The sequence below is a fragment of the Microcaecilia unicolor genome, chromosome 13, assembly GCF_901765095.1.
Source record: "Microcaecilia unicolor chromosome 13, aMicUni1.1, whole genome shotgun sequence".
NCBI lineage: Eukaryota > Metazoa > Chordata > Amphibia > Gymnophiona > Siphonopidae > Microcaecilia > Microcaecilia unicolor.
In genome coordinates, this window is record NC_044043.1 from 97,572,827 (window position 1) to 97,598,397 (window position 25,571).

Here is a 25,571-nt window from a genome sequence, read left to right on the forward strand (position 1 = left end):
TGTTTACTTATGATTTTTTTGTAATTGGAGAACAATTACAGATAAGCAAGTTAAAAACTTTAACAAAACTTTAACAGTTTTATCAAAAGCTAATGCAGTTCTCATTACATTTAAATGTTACCCTTCTGGCTAAATAATTTAACTTGTGTGTATTCCTTTCCTGTGTTTCATAAAGGGTCAAATGTACTAGTTTAATAATGGCTAGATGTAACTGACTTTTTTTTATTGTGTGTTGATTATTATGTTTAAAAGCAAATAAAAAAATGTAAGCAACTACCACAATAGATTAAAGTGCACAAAGAATCAATTTAGAATAAGAAATTCAGAAACATGTTAAGAAATAATAATAATAATAATATACCCGTATAGTCCACAACAGGAGAGGAACTAAGTAAGATAATTCATAGGAAGCTGCAAAAAGAAAAAGTCAGATCCTATACAGCTGCTATACTGTTCTAGGACCTCTTCACAATCTATTATTAGCAAGAGAGCAGATTTTTTTTCTCTCATTTTATATCTTTGCTGAAACACAAATCCTGTAGCATTTCTAAAATATCGATGTTGCAACTTTCAAGCATCATCTTGATAAGAAACCGTCTAATTAGATTAGGTGAAGCAAGTCAGAGGACAAACGCAAGTAGACCACCACTCGTAAGCTCTGTAGGGTCTGCTCATACAGAGCTTATGAGTTGTGGTCTACTTGCGTTTGTCCTCTGACTTGCTTCACCTAATCACAGCTCTACGATTTCATGTATACAGAATTGAATATCAGTTCTTTTGATTTTAATTATTAATTTGACCCCTGATGTAGGCGTTCATTAACGCTGAAACACGGACTGTGTTGGGTCCCTTCATATCTGCATCAATAAAGGATTGTTGGATAACATCTCCAGTGTTGGATTCGTTGTTGTCCAGCCGCTACGACGTAGAGGTATCTCCTGTTTGTGTGTTGACTCCGGGTGCTATGGTGCAGCTTGCTGTTTGTATTCATATGGAGGTGCTGTATATAAACTGCATATTTATATATTATTGGGGGGGGCAGTATGATTCTCGAGTTCAGAGTCAAGTGCCAATTTGTTATGTCATCAAAGGAGTTCAGGCTCCCTCAGGTTCAGCAAGAAGGTGCTCGAGATTTGGCACTTGGCAATCTCACTAAAATCAGCCTTATAGATAATGTGAATACTAGGTGATTTCAACCAACTAGCAGTAAACTTAATCTGCAGACTGGTCCCTCATGAATGGGAACTCAATCCTGCAGTAGCCAAGGTTGTTCTCCAGAAGACTGGCATCACAGGGAATACTACCAAGAACAACTATATAACTGTATAATCTCCAGGTTCATGAGAGGCTTAGTGAGAAAAGCCCCCCCCCCCCCCCGCCCCCATCAAAGCTCAGCCCCTTCTGAGATTTCAGTATCATCCTCACATAGCTCCTGGAGACCCCTCAAGAATCTCACCTGAAGACAGTATTTCTGGTACAGGTAACCTCATCTTAAACAGCAAGCTTCAAGCTCTTGGTCATTTTTTGCAGTTTTATCTGAATAGGTTTGTCTTACCTACTCATGCTAAATTCCTCCCCACAGTGGTCTTATAATGCCATTAACCATTTTATCATATTCCCAACCCTTTTCTCAAAGTCACATTCCATCAAGAGAGAGGAAACGCTATATACACTAGAATCTGGACAAGATATATTATTCTCCTTGCAAGATATTAAGGCCAAAAAAACCCATTCCCAATTTTTTCCTTCAAACCTTGTAACCCTGGAATATGAGTAGTTAAAAGGATGCTATCTAACTGGGTATTTGGATGACATCATAATCTGTTATCAGGAAGCACATCTGTCTCCACTTGGCTGAACCAGAATCCTCCAGATATGAGCTCTAGCTGTTTCTATAGCCAGCTTGCATTCTTCTTCGCTAGTGGATATCTGAAGAGCAACCATTTGGTCCTCAATCTAAACTTCTGCTAAGGACTATTGTCTGGATTCTGCTTTTTGTATGGACAGTGTATTTAGACAATCAGTATGCCAGTCGGTACTCTGGAACCTTTTTGCATAACTGTCTATATCTTGCCAACTTCCCACTTTATTAAAAATAAAAAAAATCAAACGAACAACAACAACAAAAAAAAATACATCAAAGTACCACAGAAACAAATAGTCCCCAAATATGGGGGTTCTCTGCAGACATCAGGGAAATACAGCCTCACTTCCCTGCCCTCCCTGCCCAGTCCTTTAAGATCTCTAACTTGCTCAGGAGACAGGTCTACGCATCAACTTCTTGGTGCTAAGGTCTGTATGGAATGCTCTAAAGGCTTTCAGAAATCAGTTACATAACCAAATTATACTTTCTTCAAATACATCCAGGTTGCAGGAGGGTATGGGATTTTACCCCTTCTGTCAGGAGGCAGTGGGGATATGGCAGTAGACTACCCTTCACAGGATGGTCCTATCAGCCACATACCTGACTGGCAAGGAAAACAGCCTGGTGGACAGACTGAGTAGGGTGCTGCATCCTCACGAGTGGTCTCTCAACATGGGCACAGCATGCAAGATCTTCTGAGAGTAGGGCACCCCCTCAGTGGATCTTTTTGCCACTCATCTCAGCAAAGTCTTTCAGTTCTGTTTCATTCACACGACAGACTAACATTAGATGCCTTTCTCCTACATTGGTGGAAGGGTAATCTGTATGCGTATTCTTGCATATCTCTCATAGAGAACACTTTGCTGACAATCTAGCAAGATTAGGGAACCATGATCATGATTGTCCCATTCTGGCCAAGGCAGATCTGGTTCTCACTTCCTCTGGAGTGGTCCTCTGAAGAACCGTGAAGATGGGAGTGTTTTCCGCCCCTCATCAAGCAAAAAGAGGTTTGTACACCCCAACCTCCAGACCCTGGCCCTCACAGCGTGGCTGTTGAGAGCATAGAAGTTTGATCCTTGAATCTGCCTGAGGGTGTCTTAGAATCTTGCTTCCAGAAAAGATTCCTCTAAGAAGAGATGTTCTTTTAAATGGAGGAGGTTTGCTGTCTAGTGTGAGGGCAAGGCCCTAAATCCTCTTACTTGTGCTACACCAAAACTTCTTGAATACCTGTTGCTTTTCTTGAGTCTGGTTTGAAAACCAACTCTGTGAGGGTACACCTCAATACAGTCAGTGCTTATCTTCATGTAGAGGGTAACCTCATCTCTGTACAGTCTCTAGTTGTCAGATTCATGAGAGGTGTGCTGTTGACAGAGCTCCCGGTCAAACATTTTACTGTGTCGTGAGACCTCAGTCATTCTTGCTCAGCTGATGAAATCTCCTTTTTAGCCACTTGTCTCCTGTCATCTGAAGTGTCTGAACTGGAAAGTTATGTGTTTGGTGGTGGTCACGTCAGCTTGCAGAGTCGGTGAACTTCAGGCCCTATTAGCTGATCCGCCTTACACAGAATTTCATCACAACAGAGTAGTTCTTTGCATGCATCCTAAGTTCCTTCCAAAGGTGGTGTCGGAGTTCCATCTTAAGCAGTCAGTCGTTCTGCCAACATTTTTCCTCAAACCTCATGCCCATCCTGATGAAAGCAGACTGCATATCTTAGACTGCAAGTGAGCCTTAGTCTTCTATCTGGAACTTTTTGTTTCTTTTGATCAAATCAGGATGAGGGTGGCCATAAGCAAGAACACAATTCCCAGTTGTCTAGCAAATTGCATCTCCTTTTTCTTATGCCCAGGCAAGGCTGACCCTTAGGGGTCATGTCATGGTTCATAATGTCAGAGCTATGGTTATGTTGGTAGCCAACTTGAGATCATGGTTCCACATAGCGACTGATAAACTGAGTGCCCTTGGTATATGACCTAAAATGACTGACTGAGTTAAAAGCTGGTTAAATAGAAGATAGAGGGTAGTGGTAAATGGAGCTTTCTCTGACGAAAGGGATGTTATCAGTGGTGTACCGCAGGGATCAGTCCTTGGGCCTGCTCTTTTTAACATTTTTGTGAGTGATATAACAGAAGGACTGTCTGGTACGGTTTGTCTCTTTGCAAGATGATACCAAGCTCTGTAATAGGGTGGACACCCCAGAAGGTGTGAATAGCATGAGGGAGGAACTGGCGAAGTTTGAAGAATGGTCCAATATTTGATAGCTAATATTTAGCTGAAGAATGGTGTTCCCCTGAAGACGCTACGGCGAAACATGCTCGCATGTAGGGCACCAACAATGGATGACAACCGGGAACTGGTTTAGTGAACTCCATTTTTTTGATTTATATCACTGCACAATTTAAAGTGACTGGGAACATTTCTAGAGAGTTGGAACAACCTGTTAAATATTAAGATAAGTGGCTTTATGATCCTGGGAATATGTGAATAACATATAAAAGAAGGTATAATCATTGCACTAGAAGTAAGACATCACACAGGATAGGTAGGAGGTGGAGTGCAATGATGTACTAAAAGGAAAACATAATGTATGACTGCCAGTCAGTCTAGAAATGTTTTTCCAGTCACTGAGCACTATTTGAATGCAAGAAAAAAGACATAAAAAAAGAGTAGTGGTTGGAGAGGTAGTGCTATTTAGAAAGATACACTATATATGATACATAGTAGAAAGGGTTATTAGTTTATATTTGGTAAATAATAAAAACCCTGAAGGGATAATTAAACCCCAGAAGTGAAGACTAGCTAATATTTAATGCCAAGCAATGCAGGGTCATGCTCTTGGGATACAAGAATCCAAGGGAGCGGTACAATATAGGGGGTGAAGTGCTTCTGCACTTGAAAGAAGAACGGGGCTTGGGAGTGATTGTGTCTGATAACCTTGAGGTGGCCAAACATAGAAAAGGTGACTGTCAAAGCCAGAAGAATGCTTGGATGCATAAGGAGAGGGATGTCCAGCAGAAAAAAGAGCTGCTAGTGCCCTCGTATAAGTCTCTAGTGAGGCTCCATTTAGAGTACTGTGTGCAATTCTGGAGACCCGCACCTATAGAAAGATATAAACAGGATGGGAGACGGTCCAGAGGGCAGCTACAAAATTGGTCAGCGGTCTCTGTCATAAAACATATAGGGACAGGCTTATGAATTTCAACATGTATACACTGGAAGAGAGGCGGGAAAGATATGATAGAGACATTTGAATACCTCTTTGGCGTTAATGTACAGGAGGAGAACCTTTTTCAAATGAAGGAAAACTCTGGACCGAGAGGGCATAGGAAGAAGTTAAAAGGAAATAGGCTTAGGAGGAATCTTTCACGGAAAGGGTGGTGAATGCATGGAATGGCCTCCCAGTGGAGGTCGTGCAGACGGGGACTGTGTCAGAATTTAAGAAAGTGTGACAGGCATGTGGGATCCCTTAGGAAAAGGAGTTAGTGGTTACTGAGGAAGGGCAGACTGTCACTTATCTGCCGTTATGTTTCAGTGTTTGTATATGCAAGGCTGCAATGTGCTCTTCAGTCCACACATTCACATCACGCTGTTGCCGTGAGCAGAATACCCATTGTGACAGCTGGTTCAGTCAGACAGTCCTGCAGAATTTGTTTGGTGTCAAGAATCGAACTCCACTCTCCTAGGCCCAGTTTGTTCTGATCCAGGGTGCAGCATAACAACTAGTTTGTATATAGTTTCAGGTTAATTGACTTCAGTGCCTTGATGTTTTAAGTCCCTGTTGTTCTCATGCTGTTTTCATTGAACCTGATAGCTAGGGATTCCCACATGTGAGAATACAACTGGCCTGCTTGTCCTCGGAGAAAGCGAAGTTTCTCACCTGTAGCAGGGGTTCTCCGAGGACAGCAGACCAAGCATTCTCACATACCCTCCCACCTCCCCTAGGAACTACATCATTTGACTGACTGATGGACCTGAACTTGTGTGTAGGATGGGAATGCACCCATGCATGTGCAGTTGGACGCTACTAGAACTTTCTTTAGCTAATACTACTACTACTACTACTACTTAACATTTCTAGAGCGCTACTAGGGTTACGCAGCGCTGTACAATTTAACAAAGAGAGACAGTCCCTGCTCAAAGAGCTTACAATCTAATAGACAAGTGAACGGTCGGTCCGATAGGGGCAGTCAAATTGGGGCAGTCTGGATTCACTGAACGGTAAGGGTTAGGTGCAGCATCTGCACTGGGCTCTGTCGGATGATGTCACCCACATTTGAGAATACTTGGTCTGCTGTCCTCGGAGAAGGTTACAATAATAATATATATAATTGGAATACAAAAACAATCCAGTGACAGTCTCAAGAGGGAAGGTGGATGGGGCTGAAAAATAGGGAGAAGTGGATGGATAATCGGAAGGGGGAAAAGCAAAATAATTTTATGGTTTATAATGTGCTAAGAAACCTAGATTTTTAAAGTCCTTCGTTTGTTGCTGTCAAAGTATTTTATCAACATCAAAGAACTTAACACTGTTGTGTTATTTTAAAATTTCCTCTTAGTATTCTGACCATAAGGTCATTATTGCGGTGCTCTTGTCTTGAACAATGATCATCCACACTTTACTTTGTGGTGGTGATGTGTTGCCTGTGTGAGTTGATGCTTGTCTGCAGCATTTGTCCTGTGTCCCCAACATATCATTTTTCATATTTTCTACATTATTTATATATATATTTGAGGAGGAGCATGAGTAGAATACTTTTATGTTGAATATTTTTCCCCATTCAGAAAAAGGTGCTGTGTTGGAGAGACAGGCCAAATGCTTCAGACTAAAACAGGCACCAAATCAAACACCACAAACCAAACTAAGGTGAAAACCTCTGTGGGTGAGCATTTCTAAGGACCAGAGCACTGCATCAATGACCTTCATAGTCTGAATACTAAGGGAAAACTTTAAAGCAATCCAGTAATATAAGAATTTCAAAGTTAAAATGAAAATGTCTTTGACACCAATAAATAACGATTTAAAATCTGGGCTTCATATCATGTTTAAACTCTAATGATCATCACTGTTTTTGAAGCAGAGGCCACATTGGCAAAAAGACTTAAACATGAGAGCCAGGACCACTGCTGGATAAAGCAGATGGTGCCAGGGTGCTGGATGATATAGGGAGGTGGTGTTCTTTTGGATGATGTAGCCAGTTTGGTTACTCGGACACACTGAGAGCAATATCTGTAAATTAAATATATCTTGATTCTCAAGGTTCTTTCTCTCCCTCAGCTTATCTTGAACCCACATTTCTCCATCTCTTCCCCCAATACTCTCTCCCCCAACCCTATCCCAATCAGTCTCACCCACCAATTTCTCCTCCCAGTCTGCCACCATCATCCTGTCCCCAATTCTATGTTGGGTATCCCCCTAGTTTGTTAATGCCACCTGACCTTTCCCAGAGTCCTGCCATAGGCACTGCGTATGGGACAGTTGTTTTGTTTTCCAACATTGTATGGGTCTTGGTGAGCTTGATCTGTGTGGTGTCCAGACTTCTTTATTGAATAGCATAGGAGTTTGTATCTGTATAACTCAAATTTGATAACCAGGTTGTGTTGTTGTTGCAGTGCCAGCAGTAAGCCTCTGGATATGTTGGGGGTCAGGTATATGTTGAGGAAAGAGAGTTAGGGAGCTACACCTGGGGTCACTTTGGGGCCGCTACTAAAGAACACGGTTATGAACCATAAAATTATACTGCTTCATCACTTTATGTTCACCTATCTACCTCTTCTTGTTTGCTTCTCAGTACCCCTAGCTTTCCCCATGAGTCTGTCATTGGACTGTTTTTATGTTCCCCTTAAATATTCTGGCATATTCATCTTTTGCTTGTGCTTTCTTGACCATAGGATAAAGGTTCTGGCTTTCGAAAGTTAGTTGAAAAGTATATTTGTCCAATAAGAGAGGTAACACCTGTTGTAAATTTAGGGGTCCGGAGCCCCCCAAGAAGGCTGGAGTGACCTTAAATCTGACTCCATCTCTAAATAGCACTAGTACTGGAGTAATCAAGGAGTTGTGAAGTTCTAAAAGGAATTGCCACTTAGAGAGACGTTAGGTCTAAGGGACCCGCATTAGGCCACCTCTCAGCACTGGCAAGGAATAGATACCAGCCTTATGACAAACTGGATTTAGGCTACAGGTTATACAATGCAGCGAAAGATAGCCTGATACAGCAAAAGCATTTATACTTACAGCCTTTCATCATTAAGTGAAGCCCACAAATCATCATTTGGGATGAGGAGTTTATTTACCAAGATACAAGTCAAATCAGTGATTGACAACAGGCACGTACAATCAATTAATTATAGGAATATAATAATCCAGCTGCAAACAGGTGTTAATTCCTAATCTTTTATAATTTCTTTTACCAATTAGAGGTTTTACAAGGGAAAGCAATTAGGTAATTTGTCAATTCTGCTGGACACATTGGTTTCCCTTGGAGAGAGAGAGTGGCAACCCTTCTTTTCTCTAACCTAAACCAGGAAATACTCTGATTTTTATAGGTGCCCTCAGGATATGAATAATATGGCAATAGATATACCTGATTGGATCTATGCTAATGTCATGGTTGTCACTGATTGGCTCATGCTAATGAGTAGCTTCTATCTTGCTAACATGGTTTTGTCTTTAGCTCGCTTGACCACAAATCTTAAGCAAGACCCTGCATCCAGCTACACCTGGCATGACTCACTCATTTCTCAACTTGTTTTTCTAACTTACATTAGAGAAAATTCCACTTTGTAACAGATACGGCTTCCATTTTGTGCTGAAATCCTCCATTTTGTTTCCATATCTATTGACCTAGCTTTTCCTAATTTAGCTTATTTAGGCCTCAATCCGGGCTACAAACTAGGCCATACTTTTCCAGTAAGCTCCCAGTTATGTCAGCCATCAGATTTCTGACTCAGCCAAGGTCTGTAATGGCCTGAGCTCTATGACTGGGCCCTCCACCATTCCAGTGGGGGGGTCTCTGGCTGTACCATATTTATACACACCTTTTCCTTTTTACATTTAAAGTGGACTAACACGACAACTAGACTACTCATAATTAATGACACAGTAATCAGAAGACCTTACACGAGTAAATCTGTGTGAAAATGCTGTTTGTTGCACCTTCCATCCCTCCACTTGCACAAACTTTAAGTTGCATGAAAAGTGGATGGAATTAGGTTGTACGGAGATTTTATTTTCAAACTTTTTTGCAGAGTTTATGGGCACTTTCATGTTCACGTGCCCACAGCCAAAGTTTTAAAGGAAATTGAAAGACATTTCCATTTGAAGTGAGCTTACCAACCTATGGGTGCAGAGTTCTCTGGGGAGTATGAAAATTGCCCTCTCAAAGTGCAATTATTACGCTTTTGATATGCAGTACTACGTTATTAATGTGGCTTGATGTTTTGATTTCTCATTACTGTTAAAGCAAATTATAACAGCTCCTGCTGTCATGGCTTACATAGAATTCTTACATATAGGTTTGCTGTTTTTTGTTCTCTAGGTCTTCCATATGAGTTTATATCTCTTGAATGGCTTCAGAAATGGCTGGATGAATCCACACCTACTAAACCCATTGATAACTCCAAATGCCTTTGTTCTCATGGCAAACTGCATCCTGATAAAATCTCAATTATGAAGAGAATATCAGAGTTTGCAGCTGATACTTTTTACAGCAGATATGGAGGCGGTCCCAGACTAAATGGTAAGAATAGACTTGGAACTATAGAGTCTTTGTCTGTTGTGCAATTCTTCAAGCAGAGTGATCATAGTAGATTCTCAGTATGTTTAGCATCTGTTTGGTTACTAGTCTCCCAATAATGCAGTGGTTCCACCCCAGCCAGTCAGGTTTTCAAGATACCCACAATGAATATTCATGAGAGAGATTTACATGCACTGAGCTTTGTCTGGTAGGCAAGGAGATTAAAATGTGGAGAAGTTGAATGTTGGAATAGCAGTAGTAAAAAGAAAATGAAATTGTATACCTGTAATAGATGTTCTCCATGGACTGCAGGATCCTACAGCTGCACTGCTGGTAATGTCATTTGGGCAGAGTCAAATCAGAAGTAGCTTCCAATATCCTGGAAAACTCAGAGTTTTCTGAGGCTGTGCAGGGATTCCCACACAAAAGGGATAGAAGATCTGTGCTGTAAATACAGCAGAACAAATAGCAGATCAGTATAAGAAATGCTTGAGCTATTTTACTAGTGGTTTTCACAATTTTCTTGCATTTAGTGTGATATTCTGCCAACCTTCTACATATTACTCTTTGTATATACTCTCTCTTTGGCATGTTTGACATACATTTGCTTGGTACTTTTATTATTTTACTATGATTTGGATATGGTTTAGTATGTTGTTTTAAAAAAATTTTTTTTTTTACTTTTTACTCCTCTGCTTTTTTTATATAGTTACTAGTTATAAGGGCCCGTTTCTGACACACATGAAACGGGCGCTAGCAAGGTTTTCGTTGGAGTGTTCTCCACGCAAGGCATCCGCCGCCACGCGATGCCGCCCCGCCGCCATCCCACCCTACCGTTTTGTAGTTTTGCTGGTGGGGACCTGAAATCCCGCCAGCAGGATTCCTCTGTTGTGTGCTGTGCTGACTCCGACATGATCTTCTGCATTGGTAGCCTGTGCAGGGCGGGCTTCTGTGCGTCTGACATCCTGCACGTGCAGGACGTCAGATGCACAGAAGCCCTGCTTGCAGAGGCTAGTAATGCTGAACATCAAGCCGGAGTCAGAAGACAGGACTTGTTCTTGCGGGGTTTCGGGTTCCCCGGCGGCAAAGCTATGTGTCGTTGGTGGGTGGGTAGGGGTGGGGGTGGGTTTTGCTTTGCTTTTTTTGTTTCCTTGTTTTTCGTGGGTGGGTTGGTGAAGGGGCGGCGCGGGGGTGGGTGTTGCACCTCCAGCATGTTGGAGCGGGGCTTCTTGTTTTTTGTGTTTTTTTGTGCTTGTCTTTGGGTGGGGGGCGGCGCGTGGGGTGGGTGTTGGACATCCAGGGGGAGGAGTAGGGAAACACGCTCCGCGTTTCCCTACTCCTCCCCCTGCTTGTTTGCAATTCTTTCTTTGTCGCCCTTAACGTTCTGTGGGTCAAGTTTCTGAAGTCACAGCACAACGTTCAAGGGTTCGTTTGTCGTCATGATGTTTGACGCGAGGGCGGGGCACAAAGTCATAGTGGGATGGCTTCACCACCATGAAGTTACGAACCCTTTATCGTTGTGCTTTGAGTTCAGAACCTTTGTCCTCAGAACGTTGAGGGTGCGTTTTATTATAGTAGATACATATTTTTCATTTTTTTTTTCTTTTATCCATTCATATTTGTTTTTGTTGATTTGTAATATGTGATTTTGATTTTTATTGTTCTGCCCTACAATTGTGCCGCTGACGCAGCCTTCTGGCGAAATGTGGCCACGTCAGGCATGTGTGATTGTTTGAATTAACATCCTTGCTTTGAACTTCTATATTTGTTGGTTTGCTGTTTGTTGTGCTTCCACAGTCCTGGTTTGTCAGTTACCCTCAGTCTATTTCTGAAGCATTCTTCAACCTGAGATAGGCAGGAAAGAATGTGTGGCTGTAGGATCATGCAGTCCTCAGAGGACATCTGTTATTTTTGCCAGACAGCGAGGATCTGCTGGTGATTCTCAAGCAGGGAGTTGTAGATATTTTCATGTCTTACTATGCAATCTGAATTTTATGGAGGCTCTATTGAAGCATTAAACAGTTAAATCTTGAAGTAATGTCTGATTGAAGCAGATGCCAAAATCTGTTGGTTGGTCAAGACAGTAATGCTTGTTAAAAGCATGTTATAGAAGACCAAGTAGCTGCTTTGCAGATGTTGTGTTGAAGATCTTTGTGTATTAGTTGATTCCACAGCTTTTAGTCGTTGAGCTGTAATGTTTTTAGATGCAAGCCTGCCTCTATACGGTTTGATATCCAGGGGGACATTATCTTGTGGATTGTAGCGCCTTTCCTTTTAGATCATAGGATGAGTTGTATTTCTGGATTACTCTTCTACAGTCTAACATGCAAAGCTTTGTTTTATTTGCAGGAAGCAGCAATTAGAGAGTTGGTGATACTACTGGTTGATTGCTGTAAAAGTTGAAGACTATTTTTAGAAGAAATTTTGAGAGTGTTCTGAGAAGCGCCATATTCGCTAGTATAAGTGTAGGGGTAATAGTGTACCAGTGCATATAATTCCTTTATTCTACATGCTAAGGGTTTCTGTGCCAGAAACTTTGGTGTAGCTTGATTTAGGGACTCAAAAAGAGGTTCAGTTAGTGGAGCACCAAGTTCAGATCTCAATTTGGTGTTGATTTTCTTAGTGCCATTGTTAAATTCAACAGGATGGTGGCTGAATCCGCTCTCAAAAGAGCCAGAAGCATGAGGAACCATGCCTCGGCTCCCCCAGGCAAGGATACCCATACTCTGAAATCTTTTGGGAAGAAAATTTTCATGGCTGTATGCTCATTTCCCCTGTACAGTCTCACCAGCTCTACACATGCATATACTTCAAGTCCTTAGTAGGCACTGTACTCGAGATTGTGAATACACTCCCACTGAGGCAGGCCACATGCCTTCACCAGGTAGCCAATAAGCAGAAGGAGTGCAGAAAGTACCTGGCTTGAGCCACTTACGATGTGGCATCCAGACTTTCTGCTGTTGGTATCGGCATGCGATGACTCGTGTCTGTGTGTCTCAGACCTTGAGCCAGTGGTTTAGGAGAAGTTGGTGGATGTCCCGTGCTGAGGCACTATCCTTTTTGGGGACGGTGTGGAAGAAGGAGCAGACAACAACAAGAAGAGGACTGATACCATCAAATCCCTGTCTCAGCCTGCTCTTCCTGCTGCCTTCACATTTTGGAGGTTTTCGGACAGGAGTGCCTACTACTTTCAAAAGCGTAGATTCACCCCTTCCTCCTGTTCCCAGCAACAGGCCCAGCTGCTGTGCTCCCATACTCAGCAGCAGTGGACTCAGAAGACTTGGCCAGCTCCTCAGTCAAAGCAGAGTATTGGCTTTTGACTGGCTGCAGCAGAGTCACAATAAAAGTATCCGTCCTGAGTGAACCTGGTTGGAGGGAGGCTGAATTATTTTTCCAGGAAAGGTGGTCCCTTGTAACCTCACACCAGTGGGTTCAACAAATAGTCTGAGTGGCTTACATCCTCAGTTTGTGTTAACTTCCTCCAAATTGTCCACTGAGGGTGTCACGATTCAGTTGTCAGCACTGGGAAGTGCTCGAAGGTGAACTCTCCTCCTTTCTAAAGGCCGACGTGGTCAAACCCGTTCCACTGGGAGGAAGGGAAGGGACTCTATTCCAAGTACTTGTACCCAAAGGGGATTTTGCTCCATCCTAGGTTTAAGGGACCTGAACAAATATCTGGTCAAAGAAAAGATCAGTATGATTTCCCTGGGCACCCTTCTTCCCATAATTCAGAAAAACAATTGGCTATGCCCTCTACACTTAAAAAAAAATCCAAAAACATATACCCACATTCTGATACAAGTCAAAGGAAGGAGCTGTTCTGATATCTTTTGGCACTTCTGCCTCTATAGATGCTATTGGTGAAGGAATTCTTTTGCTTCTTTTCTCAATTCTGTGTTGTCGTCCCCTCCCTCCCCCTGGCCAGTGCCATTTCAGCATACTGTTAAAACTGTGTTGGTGTGAGGCAATGGCTGATTGGCACAAATCTTGTTGGAACCAGATGAAGATGCCCTACCCTTGCAATCCCTACACTAGGAAATCCCTTTCCTTGCTTGTCGATGATGCTTTTGTGGTGAAGCTTTTGGTTCCAGTAGAAGAGTAATTTGCTGTTATAGAATTATAGGTGCTCTGCAGACTCTAAGCCTTTATCAAATACAGTGTCTATATGATTACAAGCAGAAGATGATTCTACCTCCTCACTGCTGGTTATGAGTTGAATTCAGGATCTTGCAAGGGTTCTATTTGATTCCTTCCAATTTATTAGAGTGAATAGTTTCGTGTCATCTGCAAATTTTAATTACCTCACTCATTGTTCCAATTTCCAGATCATTTATAAATGTTAAATAACACTGGTTCTAGTACAGATCCCTGCAACACTCCACTATTCACTCTCCTCCATTGAGAAAAATGGCCATTTAACACTACCCTCTGTTTTCTGTCTAATAACCAGTTCTTAATCCACAGAATGACATTGCTTCCTATCCCATGATTTTCTCATGAGGTATTTTGTCAAAAGCTTTCTGAAAATCTAGATAGACTACATCTACCGACTCACCTTTATCCACCTTCAAAGGAATGAAGCAAATTGGTGAGGCAAGGCCTCCCTTGGCTGAAACCATGCAGACTCTGTGCCATTAAACCATGTTTGTGTCACGATTGCGACTTTTTCTTGGTTTGTGCTCCTCTCGCCTTCTGGTGGCCAGAACCAGTGGCTGCCATAGACTTTCCAGACTCTCTTTTCAGTCTGGTCCAGATATTTAGCCCTCCAGTCTTGCTTTGAAGTTTGGTAGCTAGCCTCACCCTTAGCTGCCTTGAGATTGCTGCAGCTGGGCCTCAGCTGCTGATGGGCTTATTAGCCACCTGGAAACTTTCTGCTTTGCCTTTGCAAACGCCAAAGGTCCAGGTTAGTGTTTGGTGCTGATAGGAGCACTTCTGCCTGCTTGTTTAAGCTTCCCTGTTTTACCCTTTTGGCTTCCCTGCTTTACCCTTCTGGTGCTGATAGGAGCACTTCTGTCTTGCTGTGCTGTAGGAGCACTTCTGTCTTGTGTCTTGTGTCTTACCTGTATGCCTTGGTGCCTGTGGGCACTCCTGTTTTGAACCCTAACCCTGTTTCTGTCAAGCTTGTTCTGTATCCTATTCCCTGTCTGAGAATCCCGTATCCTCAGTAGTCCCGAACCTTGTGTTAGTCAAGCTTGTTTAGTATCCTGTTGGTCTAGTCTGTCTGCAAGCTAGGTCCAGTAAGTCCTGCTGGCTGCCTGCACCTGGGGGCTCAACCCCTGGGGAATGGTGGTCAAGCGCTGGTGAAGACTGGTTGCTCTGTCCTGCTTATTCCCTGCCTGCCTACTTCTGTAGTTCCAGTTCGGTTGTACCAGCTTTGCCTGTCTACAGCTTCTCCTGCCTTGCTTGTTTAACCAGTCCTGGTTGAGGGTCTTGCCTACTGCTGCCGCTTGTCTGCAGTGGTCCAAGGGCTCATGTGGTGCCAGTGTCCGAGAGCCTGAGACCGTGACAGTTTGTCTACGTGTTCCTTAATTTTATTCTTTATAATAGTTTTCACTATTTTGCCCGGCGCTGAAGTCGGGCTTACTGAACTGTAATTTCTCAAATCACCCCGGAACCCTTTTAAAAAATCGGCATCATAGTGAGCACCCTCCAGTCTTCAGGTACGATTTTAACAACAGGTTACAGATCACTAGAAGCAGATCAGCAATTTCATGTTTGAGTTCTTTCAATACCCTGGTGTATATACCATCTGGTCCAGGTGATTTATCACTCTTTAACTTGTCTGTTTGGCTCAGTCCGTTTTCTAAGTTCACCAAGATTTCTTTCAGTTCCTCCGCATCGTCGCCCCTGAAAACCATTTCCGGTATTGGTAGATCTTTCATAGCTTCTTCCGTAAAGACAGAAGCAAATAATTCACTATCTCTCCACTATAGCCTTGTCCTCCCTGAGTGCTCCTTTTGCTACTTCTTGTTCTAATGGTACCACAGATTCCGTCTGAAACTTCTGATATTTCTGAAAAAAGTGTTATGAGTTTTCGTCTCCAGCAAGTTTTTCTTGATAGTCTCTTTTAGCCTTCTTTATTAATGCTTTGCATCTGGCTTGACAGTTCTTATGTTGCATCTTACTTTCTTCATTTGGATCCTTTTGAATCTAGTGCTGTGCAGTGGACTTTGATCCTGGGGAACTGAGTTCGATTCCCACTGCAGCTCCTTATGACTCTGGGCAAGTCACTTAACCCTCCATTGCCCCTGGTACAAAATAAGTACCTGAATGTATGTAAACCACTTTGAATGTAGTTGCAAAAACCTCAGAAAGGCGGTATATCAAGTCCCATTCCTCTTTCCCCCTTTCCCTTCTATGTCTTTAAATATTAGTGCTAGCAGCCTGGTTCCATCCCGGTTAAGGTGGAGCCCATCCTTTCGCAACAGGCTCTCCCCTCCCCAGAATTTTGCCCAGTTCCTAAATGCCTTATCCCTGCACCATCGTCTCAACAATTCATTGAGACTCCAGAGTTCTGCCTGTCTGTTGTGTCCTACCCAAAGCGGAGAGCATTTCTGAAAACGCTACCTTGGAGAATCTGGATTTCAGCTTTCTAAATAGGAGCCTAAATTTGTCTTCCAGAACCTCCCTCCCACGTTTTCCTGTATTGTTGGTACCCACATGTACCAAGACAACCTGCTCCTGTATCATGTAAAATCCTATCTAGGTGACGTATGGGGTATGTCACGTTCGCACCGTGCGGGCAAGTGAGTATGTGATTCTCATGTCCACCAGCCACCCAGCTATCTACATGCCTAATAATTGAATCACCAACTACAACTGCTGTCCAAACCCTTTCCTCCTGGGCAGAAGCTCCTGGAGACACATTCTTGGTGTGAGAGGATATTGCATCCCCTGGTGGGCTGGTCCTGGTTACAGGATTATTTCCAACTTCACACCAGGGTGATGCTTTCCTTTTAGGAGACCTCCCTTCTCTAAGGTAGCACATGAGCTGCCAGACTGGAGGTGGGATTTCTGTACAATGTCCCTGTAGGCCTCCTCTATGTACATCTTTGTCTCCCTCAGCTCCTCCATGTGCTATGCTAGCCTCAAGAGAATGGACTCGTTCTCTTTGAGCTAGGAGCTCTTTGCCTCGAGCACACACATGTAACCTCTCACCTACTGGGAGATAATCATACATGTGATACTCAATGCAAAAGACTGGATAGCACCCCTTTCACTGCTGGACTGCTGTCTGCATCTTAGTATTATATAGTTCTTTAATTAAAACTTTTTAAGGTTCTAGGAATATTAATTAATATAACGAGTCTTAAGATTATATGGTATAATGTGTAATTTATTTAGTATTTGTTTCTTAGAAACTAAATGTAATTAAAACTCTAATGAATACTCTCCTTTTGTTCTAATTAGAATAATTGACTATAAATAAAGAGTTGTGCTAGGATTGGGTGGGAGTTGGGGAGGGGGGTGGGAATGAAGAGTGAACTAGGACCTGCTGTGCCTTCTAGAGGCTATCAATGCTGTAGCAGAAACTTTGTTTTAAAACTATGGGGAAAAGGGTATGGAGTTTTCTCTCTCTTTTTTTTTTTTTAATTCAGTCTTTATCAGTAACCTACAATTCCTCTTTTAAACCCCAATCTTTGTTACCAAAGCACAGAGCAAAATAATGTTCACTTTACCCAGAGAAATGTCCTCTTCTCCAGAACTTTTCAGAAAGAAAGTAAGTGGGGCTTTTCCTCTGTGTATAGTTTTGATTAAGGAGACTGCTTCAAACAGACCCTTGGAAGATAACCTTGTAATCAGATTGCCCTAGTAACCTTTGGAGCTAGTCTACTTTCTCACACCTTATTTCCTAATTCAGGTCAGTAGCAGTGCTACCTCTCTAGGAGCGAAAGAACAGAAAATAACTTTCTTTGAGGACAAAGTTTGATCCTTCTACTATCCTTTTTAATGCTTTTGACCGTTAAGTTTCTACCTCTAGAGAAAGTTTCAGTTTAAAACTAAGGGGAGAAGGGTTGTACACTATGGAAATTAGCTGTTAATGCTTGCTTCTCTCTCTTTTTTTTTTTCTCCTCACTAAGACTGAACTAGGCCTTGCTGTGCCTTCTAGAGGCTATCTGTTAATGCTGTGGCAGAAAGTTCAAGTTTTAAAATCTATGAGGAAAGGGGTATGGAGACTAGTTAACCAAGGTTGGTCCTTTTTTTTTTTTAATTCTGCCTTTATGAATAGCCTACAATTCCTCTTTTAAACCCCAATCTTTGTTACCAAAGCACAGAGCAAAATCATGTTCACTTATTCAGAGAAATGTCCTCTTGTCTCAACTTGTCAGAAAAAAAAATCTCTTTTGCTAAATCAAATTCAGTGGCTGGTCACTTTCTTTGCTGAATAAGTGACTGATAGATGGAAGCTCTTTCCTGAGCAGATGGGACCATGAATGGTAAAATACTAACAACAGTCAATCCAGGAGCATGGAAACCCTTGTGAAGCCTCAAATCTCTTCCAGTTTCCCAGGCTTAAGGAAGCTACTTCAGATTCAGCTGTGTTCCAGTGACATCATTAGAATCATGGCTGTAATGATCCTTGCTGTTCATGGTGAAAGAGGACTAAATTAAATGTGTCTGATAGAACGGAAGTTTTCAACAGACAAGCAAGATCGTACAGACCAACAAGTAATGTAATTCAGAGCCCTAGATAGATTCACACTTCATAACTCATGCACACCTAAAAGGGTTTTTTTGGGGGGTATGTGCATGACCTTTTGCATTAGAGTAGTCTCTCCAGCTCTCTTTCATCTGTTGACCCTTTAATATTCTTTTGAACTTCTATCTCGGGGGAGAGGAGTAACCCTATAAAAGATGTATGAAAAGGTCTAATAACTTGATGGGGCTCTCTTTTTCAGTATCTGAGGGTATGATAAATGGTTCAGAAAACAGGTATCCCCAGTTGGCTTACCTCTAGCATTCACAGAATCTGCCTCATACTTCTTCTGTGCTGCCAAACATGCAAAATTAGCAGTGCCCAGTGGAGTCTTCCTAAACACCTGTGGCTCCTGGACTGTTGCTAAGACAAGTTGCTATGACAATGGATGAAAGGCTGGGGAAGGACCGCAGAAAATGAATGCTAATGGGGATGGATGTATAGTAGATCGGGACCAATTCACAGAAATTTTTGCTTGTGAGGAGCTAGCTAAACTGAAAGGAGACAAAGCGATAGGGCCTGATGGAATACATCCGAGTGCTCAAAAATCCCGGAGAGGTTCTGGTGGCTCTGCTGTCTGACTTCTTCAATGCTTCTTAGATGCTGGAGTGGTCCCGGAGGACTGGAGAAGGATGGATGTGGTACTTCTGCAGAACAGCAGAAATAAGGAGGAGGTTGGGAATTACAGACCTGTCAGTCTGACCTTGGTGGTGAGCAAACTAATGGAGACACTTCTAAAGCTGGAGGATTGTGAAGTTTCTCGAATCAAATTGCCTGCAGGACCCAAGGCAGCATGGCTTCACTAGAGGCAGGTCATGTCAAACAAATCTGGTTGATTTCTTTGACTGGGTAACCAAACAGTTAGACATGGGAGGAGCGCTAGATATGGTGTACTTAGATTTTAGCAAAGCCTTTGACATGGTTCAGCACAGGTAACTGATAAATTGAGTGCCCTCGGTATGGGACCTAAAGTGACTGGGTCAAAAACTGGTTAAGTGGGAGGAGACCGAGGGTAGTAGTAAATGGAGTTTGCTCTGAGGAAAGGGATATTATGAGTTGTGTGCCTTGGGATTCGGTCCTCTGGTTGGCTCTTTTTCACATCTTTGTGAGTGGTATTTCAGAAGGTCTGTCTGGTAAGGTTTGTCTATTTGCAGATGAAACCAAACTCTGTAATAGGGTGGACACCCTTGAGGGTGTAGATGGCATGAGGAAGGATCTGGCAAAGCTTGAAGAATGGTTCGATTGGCAACTAAGATTTAATGCTAAGAACTGCAGGGACATACACTTGGGTTACAAGAATCCAGGGGAGCGGTACAATATAGGGGGGTGGTGGTGAAGTGCTTCTGTGTACTGAAGAAGAACGAGACTTGGGAGTGATTGTTTGATGACCTTAAAGTGGCCAAACAGGTAGAAAGGACAGTGGTGAAAGCCAGAAGGATGCTTGGGTGCATAAGGAGAGGGATGACCAACAGGAAAAAAGAGCTGCTAGTGCCCTTGTGTAAGTCTCTGGTGAGGCCCCATTTAGAATACTCCATGCAATTCTGGAGACCGCACCTACAGAAAGATATAAATAGGATGGAGTCGGTCCAGAGGGCGGCTACGAAATTAGTCAGTGGTCTCCATCATAAAAAATACTAGGTACAGGCTTATGAACCTTAACGTGTATACAGTGGAAGAGAGGCAGGAGACGGGGATATGATAGAGCCGGTTAAATAACTCAGTGGCATTAATGTACAGGAGGAGAGCCTTTTTCAAATAAAGGAAAAACTCTGGAATGAGAAGATATAGGAACAAAGAATCTAAGAAAATACTCTTTCATGGAAAGGGCGATGGATGCATGGAATGGCCTCCCAGTCGAGTTGGTGGTAGAGGCAGAGACTGTGTCAGAGTTTAAAAAAGCGTCAGACAGACACATTGGATCCCTTAGGAAAAGGTGGAATTAATGGTTACTAAGGAAGGGCAGACTGGATGGGCCATTTGGCCCTTATTTGCTGTTACGTTTCTATGTTTCTAACAGAAACCCCCAAAACTGGTTCCTTGTCATCAACAGCAGATGAATCCATTAACTGATGGGTTGTATCCACCTACCAACAGGTGGAGATAAAGAACACTGAATAAAGCTAAGTAGTACATTTAAAAACAAATCGGAGAAAATTTCTTCACTGAACATGTCATTAAGCTCTGGTGTTCGTTGTCAGAGAATGTGGTAAAAGTGTTTAGTGTAAAAGATTATAAAAAAGGTTTGGACAAGTTCCTATAAGAAAGTTCCATAAACCATTATTTATGTGGACTTGGGAAAATCCACTGCTTATTCCTGGGATAAGCAGCATGAAATCTTTAACCGATTTGGGATCCTGCCAGGTATTTTGACCTGAATTGGCCACTATTAGAAATGGGGTACTGGGCTTGATGGACCTTTGGTTTGTTCCAGTATGTCAGTGCTTATATACTTAATGAGGACCAAAGAGGGCGGACCATGATTCTGATGACACCGTATTGGGTGTGGCAGATATGGTTCCCTCTTCTGGAATTGTTCTCTGAAGAACCATGGAGATTGGAGTGTTTTCTGACCCTCATCACACAGAGCAAGGGGTCTCTTCTACATCCCATCCTCCAGTCTAGAATTCACTTCCTCGGGTCTTTCAGAGGGTTCTCTTCCAGGATTTTGCTGGCTTCCAAGAAAGACTCCATGAAGAGGTGCTATTCTTTCAAATGGAGGAGGTTTGCCGTCTGGTGTGAGAGCAAGGCCCTAGATCCCCTTGCTTGCCCTACATAGACCCTGCTTTGAATACTTTCTACACCTATCCGAGTCAAGGCCAACCTTAATGCAATTAGTGCTTATCAATTTGTAGAGGGTAAGCCCATCTCTGGACAGTCTCTGGTTTGCTTTATGAGAGGTTTGCTTTTGTCAAAGCCCCCCAGTTAAACCTTCACCAGTGTCATGGAATCTCAACACCGTTTTCACCCAGTTGATGAAAGCTCCTTTCGAGCCAATGAATTCCTGCCATCTGAAGTAACGACCTGGAAGGACATTCTTCTGGTGGCTGTTACTTCAGCTCATAGAGTCAGTGAGCTTCAGGCCTTAGTGGTGGATGCAGCTTATAGTAAGTTTCATTGCAACATAGTAGTACTCTGCAGTCACCCTAAATTCTTACTGAAGGTGGTGTTGGAATTCCATCTGAACTGTCGATTGTTTTGCCAACATTATTTTCCCTTGACCTCATGCCCATCCTGGTGAAAACAGCTTGCACACCTTGGATTGCAAGAGAGCATTGGCCTACTACATGGAGCAGACCATGCCCCACAGACGGTCTGCCCAACTTTTTGTTTCTTTAGATCCCAACAGGATGGGGGTTGCCAGCGGGAAGAGACACCATTTCTAATTGGCTGACAGATTGCATTTCTTTCACTTATGCTCAGGCTGAGCTGGCCCTAGAGGGTCATATTACAGCTTATAATGTCAGAGCCATGGCTGCGTTGGTAGCTCACTTGAGGTCGGCCTCCACTGAAGAAATTTGCAAGGCTGCGTCATGGTCTTCAGTCCACACATTCACATCATACTACTGCCTTGAGCAGGATACCTGCGCAACAGTTCAGGCAGACAGTGTTTCAGAATCTGTTTGGGGTCTAGAATCCAACCCTACCCTCTTAGGTCCATTTTCAGGCTGCACTCTTATTCAGATTGTATATAGATTCAGGTTAATCTGTTATGTTCTCGTAGTTGCGAGGCCCAATTGTCCAGTGTTTGTTGTTTTTGGTGAGCCTGGATGCTATGGATTCCCCACTTATGAGAATAAGCCTGCTTCTGTCCTTGGAGAAAGCGAAGTCCCGGACCAGGCGATGTGGGTTGATGTCGCCCACTTGTGAAGACTATAAAGCCTGCTGTCCTTGGAGAATACCGTCTACAGGTAAGTATCTTCACTTCATCAATATCCCAGTCAGTCTCATACCTATTCAACCATCAGGGAACAAATAGGTCTTCAGAGCCTTCTTAAACTGCAATATAGAGTTAAATTGTCTTAAGTCTAATGGTAATTTGCTCAAACATTTGGGGACAAGTATTCTGAAAGTTTTACTACACCAGCGTGCCCTCCTAGATTGTACTAGATTTGGAATTTCCATCAAATTTCCCAGTGCAGCTTTGAATGACCTTGTGGGAATATAAGTAGTTTCATAAATAACTGGGTCTTTGATTATGAAGTAACTTAAAAACCAAAGGGACCCTTTCACAAAATCTTGGCACGTATTAATTGCTGTATGTCTTATTTTATACCTGTGGACCATGTGGGACTTAGCTCGCACTAAGCTTAGTAGAAAGGCTCCAAAGTTAATAACATAAAATGACATCTTTAATGGGATACCAGTGTAATTGGCATAAAAGAGGTTTTGCATTTCCCATTTCATTTTCCCTAGAAACAGACATTCTGCTGAATTTTGAATTGCTTGTAATTTTTTCATAAGCTTCACATATAATTCAAGATGTCTCATGAGCAACGAATGAACAGCAGCAAACCTAGCATTAGTGATCAAGTAAGGCTTCAACTGGTGCATCATTTTTAATTCAATAAATTACCTTAAATCTGAGAATTGTGATTTGGACCTATCCCAGAACTTTCCAAAATGAAACCTAAATATTTAACTCCTGCCTCTTGATGCCTGATCTAGACTTCTTTGCTACCCTCTCTAGCACCTGTACCTTCTTCATAATCTGTTTTGAATATATAGTGAACCACTCCTTACAATCATCCTTCTGCACTAAAGTCTTCTGAATAAGTGCCACCAAAACCAGAACAGTTGGAACCACCACAACCAGAACAGTTGGAATTTTGACATGGCAAGCATCCCCAACTGACTCCTTTTCCATTGTCATCACATCATAAGTACATATAAGTACATAAGTATTGCCATATTGGGAAAGACCAAAGGTCCATCAAGCCCAGCATCCTGTTTCCAACAGTGGCCAATCCAGGTCACAAATACCTGGCAAGATCCCAAAAAAGTACAAAACATTTTATACTGCTTATCCTAGAAATAGTGGATTTTCCCCAAGTCCATTTAATAATGGTCTATGGACTTTTCCTTTAGGAAGCAGTCCAAACTTTTTTAAAACTCCACTAAGCTAACTGCCTCTACCACATGCTCTGGCAACGAATTACAGAGTTTAATTACACGTTGAGTGAAGACGATTCGTTTTAAATTTACTACATTGTAGCTTCATCGCATGCCACCTAGTCCTAGTATTTTTGGAAAGCGTAAACAGATGCTTCACATCTACCCGTTCAACTCTACTCATTATTTTATAGACCTCTATCATATCTCCCCTCAGCCGCCTTTTCTCCAAGCTGACGAGCACTAGCCATTTTAACCTTTCCTCATAGGGAAGTGGTCCCATCCCCTTTATCATTTTCGTCGCCCTTCTCTGCACCTTTTCTAATTCCACTATATCTTTTTTGAGATGTGGCGACCAGAATTGAACACAATATTCGAGGTGCGGTCGCACCATGGAGTGATACAAAGGCATTATGACATCCTCATTTTGGTTTTCCTTTCCTTTTCTAATAATACCTAACAATCTATTTGCTTTCTTAGCTGCAGCAGCACACTGAGCAGAAGGTTTCAACATATCATCAACGATGACACCTAGATCTCTTTCTTGGTCCGTGACTCCTAACATGGAACCTTGCATGACATAGCTATAATTCGGGTTCCTCTTTCCCACATGCATCACTTTGCACTTGCTCACATTAAACGTCATCTGCCATTTATATGCCCAGTCTCGTAAGGTCCTCTTGTAATTTTTCACAATCCTCCCGTGATTTAAGGACTTTGAATAACTTTGTGTCATCTGCAAATTTAGTTACCTCACTAGTTGATCCCGTCTCTAGGTCATTTATAAATATGTTAAAAAGCAGTGGTCCCATCACAGACCCCTGGGGAACCCCACTAACTACCCTTCTCCATTGACCATGTAACTTTACTCTCTGTTTTCTATCTTTTAACCAGTTTTTAATCCACAATAGAAAACTACCTCCTATTCCATGACTCTCCAATTTCCTCTGGAGTCTTTCATGAGGTACTTTGTCAAACGCCTTCTGAAAATACAGATGCACAATATCAACCGGCTCCCTTTTATCCACATGTTTGTTCACCCCTTCAAAGAAATGTAGTAGATTGGTGAGGCAAGATTTCCCTTCACTAAATCCATGTTGACTTTGTCTCATTAATCCATGCTTTTGAATATGCAATGTAATTTTGTTCTTAATAATAGTCAATTGTTCAGAACTTTCAATTCTCAACTACTGTGATCCACTTGGCCCCCCACTTCCTTCCATATCTTTTGTCTGCCCTCACCAAAATAAACATCTTCCTATTCCCAACACGATGAGATCTAGGAATTGGAACAAATTTGCTTAACAGATCCAAATACATGAAAAGTATTGAAATATGAAAGGAAATGGTGAGAATTGTTTTCCATCAGTAAACTTGCACAAGCATACAAATAGAAAGATTGAGTGAAAATCTAACAGTGCACACTGGAAAGGAATTGACTGAATTTGAGATAAGAAGAAACTTTTAAGAATTAGATCAGCACAGAAGGAAAAATAAGGGGCAAATGCACAGATACAATGAGAAATGCAAGGTGTTACTCCAGGAATCATGTCAATTAAAACCAGACACATGAATGGTTATGGAGAGGTGACATGAAACCAAAGGACGAGAGTAAGAGTTTGAAGCCTAGGACAGATTACAGATGAGGTTCACAACAAGCATAGAGAACACAGATTATGTAGATGCTAACCTACAAATACACTCAATCTGCAGCCCCTCCTTACCGCTCTACCCTCATCTCCCCTTACGTTCCTACCTGTAACCTCCGCTCTCAAGACAAATCACTCCTTTCAGTACCCTTCTCCACCACCGCCAACTCCAGGCTCCGCTCTTTCTGCCTCACCTCACCCCATGCTTGGAATAAACTCCCTGAGCCCCTACGCCAGGCCCCCTCCCTGCCCATCTTCAAATCCTTGCTCAAAGCCCACCTCTTCAATGTCGCATTCGGCACCTAACCACTATACCTCTATTCAGGAAATCTAGACTGCCCCAACTTGACATTTCGTTCTTTAGATTGTAAGCTCCTTTGAGCAGGGACTGTCCTTTGTTAAACTGTACAGCTCTGCGTAACCCTAGTAGCACTCTAGAAATGTTAAGTAGTAGATTCTGTATGGAAGAGCTGGAAACAGTTACACATCTTGTTAGCTGGCTGTGAAGTTCTGATGGGAGA

At 42.4% G+C, this 25,571-nt stretch overlaps 1 protein-coding gene across 2 annotated transcripts in view; it reads left to right on the forward strand.

Annotated features, from left to right (window-relative positions):
- The window catches only part of USP48 (ubiquitin specific peptidase 48), a 170,461-nt gene that overhangs the window by 44,630 nt on the left and 100,260 nt on the right, over positions 1-25,571 (forward strand). For both annotated transcript variants that reach the window (XM_030222113.1, XM_030222115.1), the window contains exon 12: positions 9,397-9,597. In XM_030222113.1, coding sequence (XP_030077973.1) covers positions 9,397-9,597 — 201 coding nt within the window. The remainder of the gene's footprint in view (positions 1-9,396; positions 9,598-25,571) is intronic.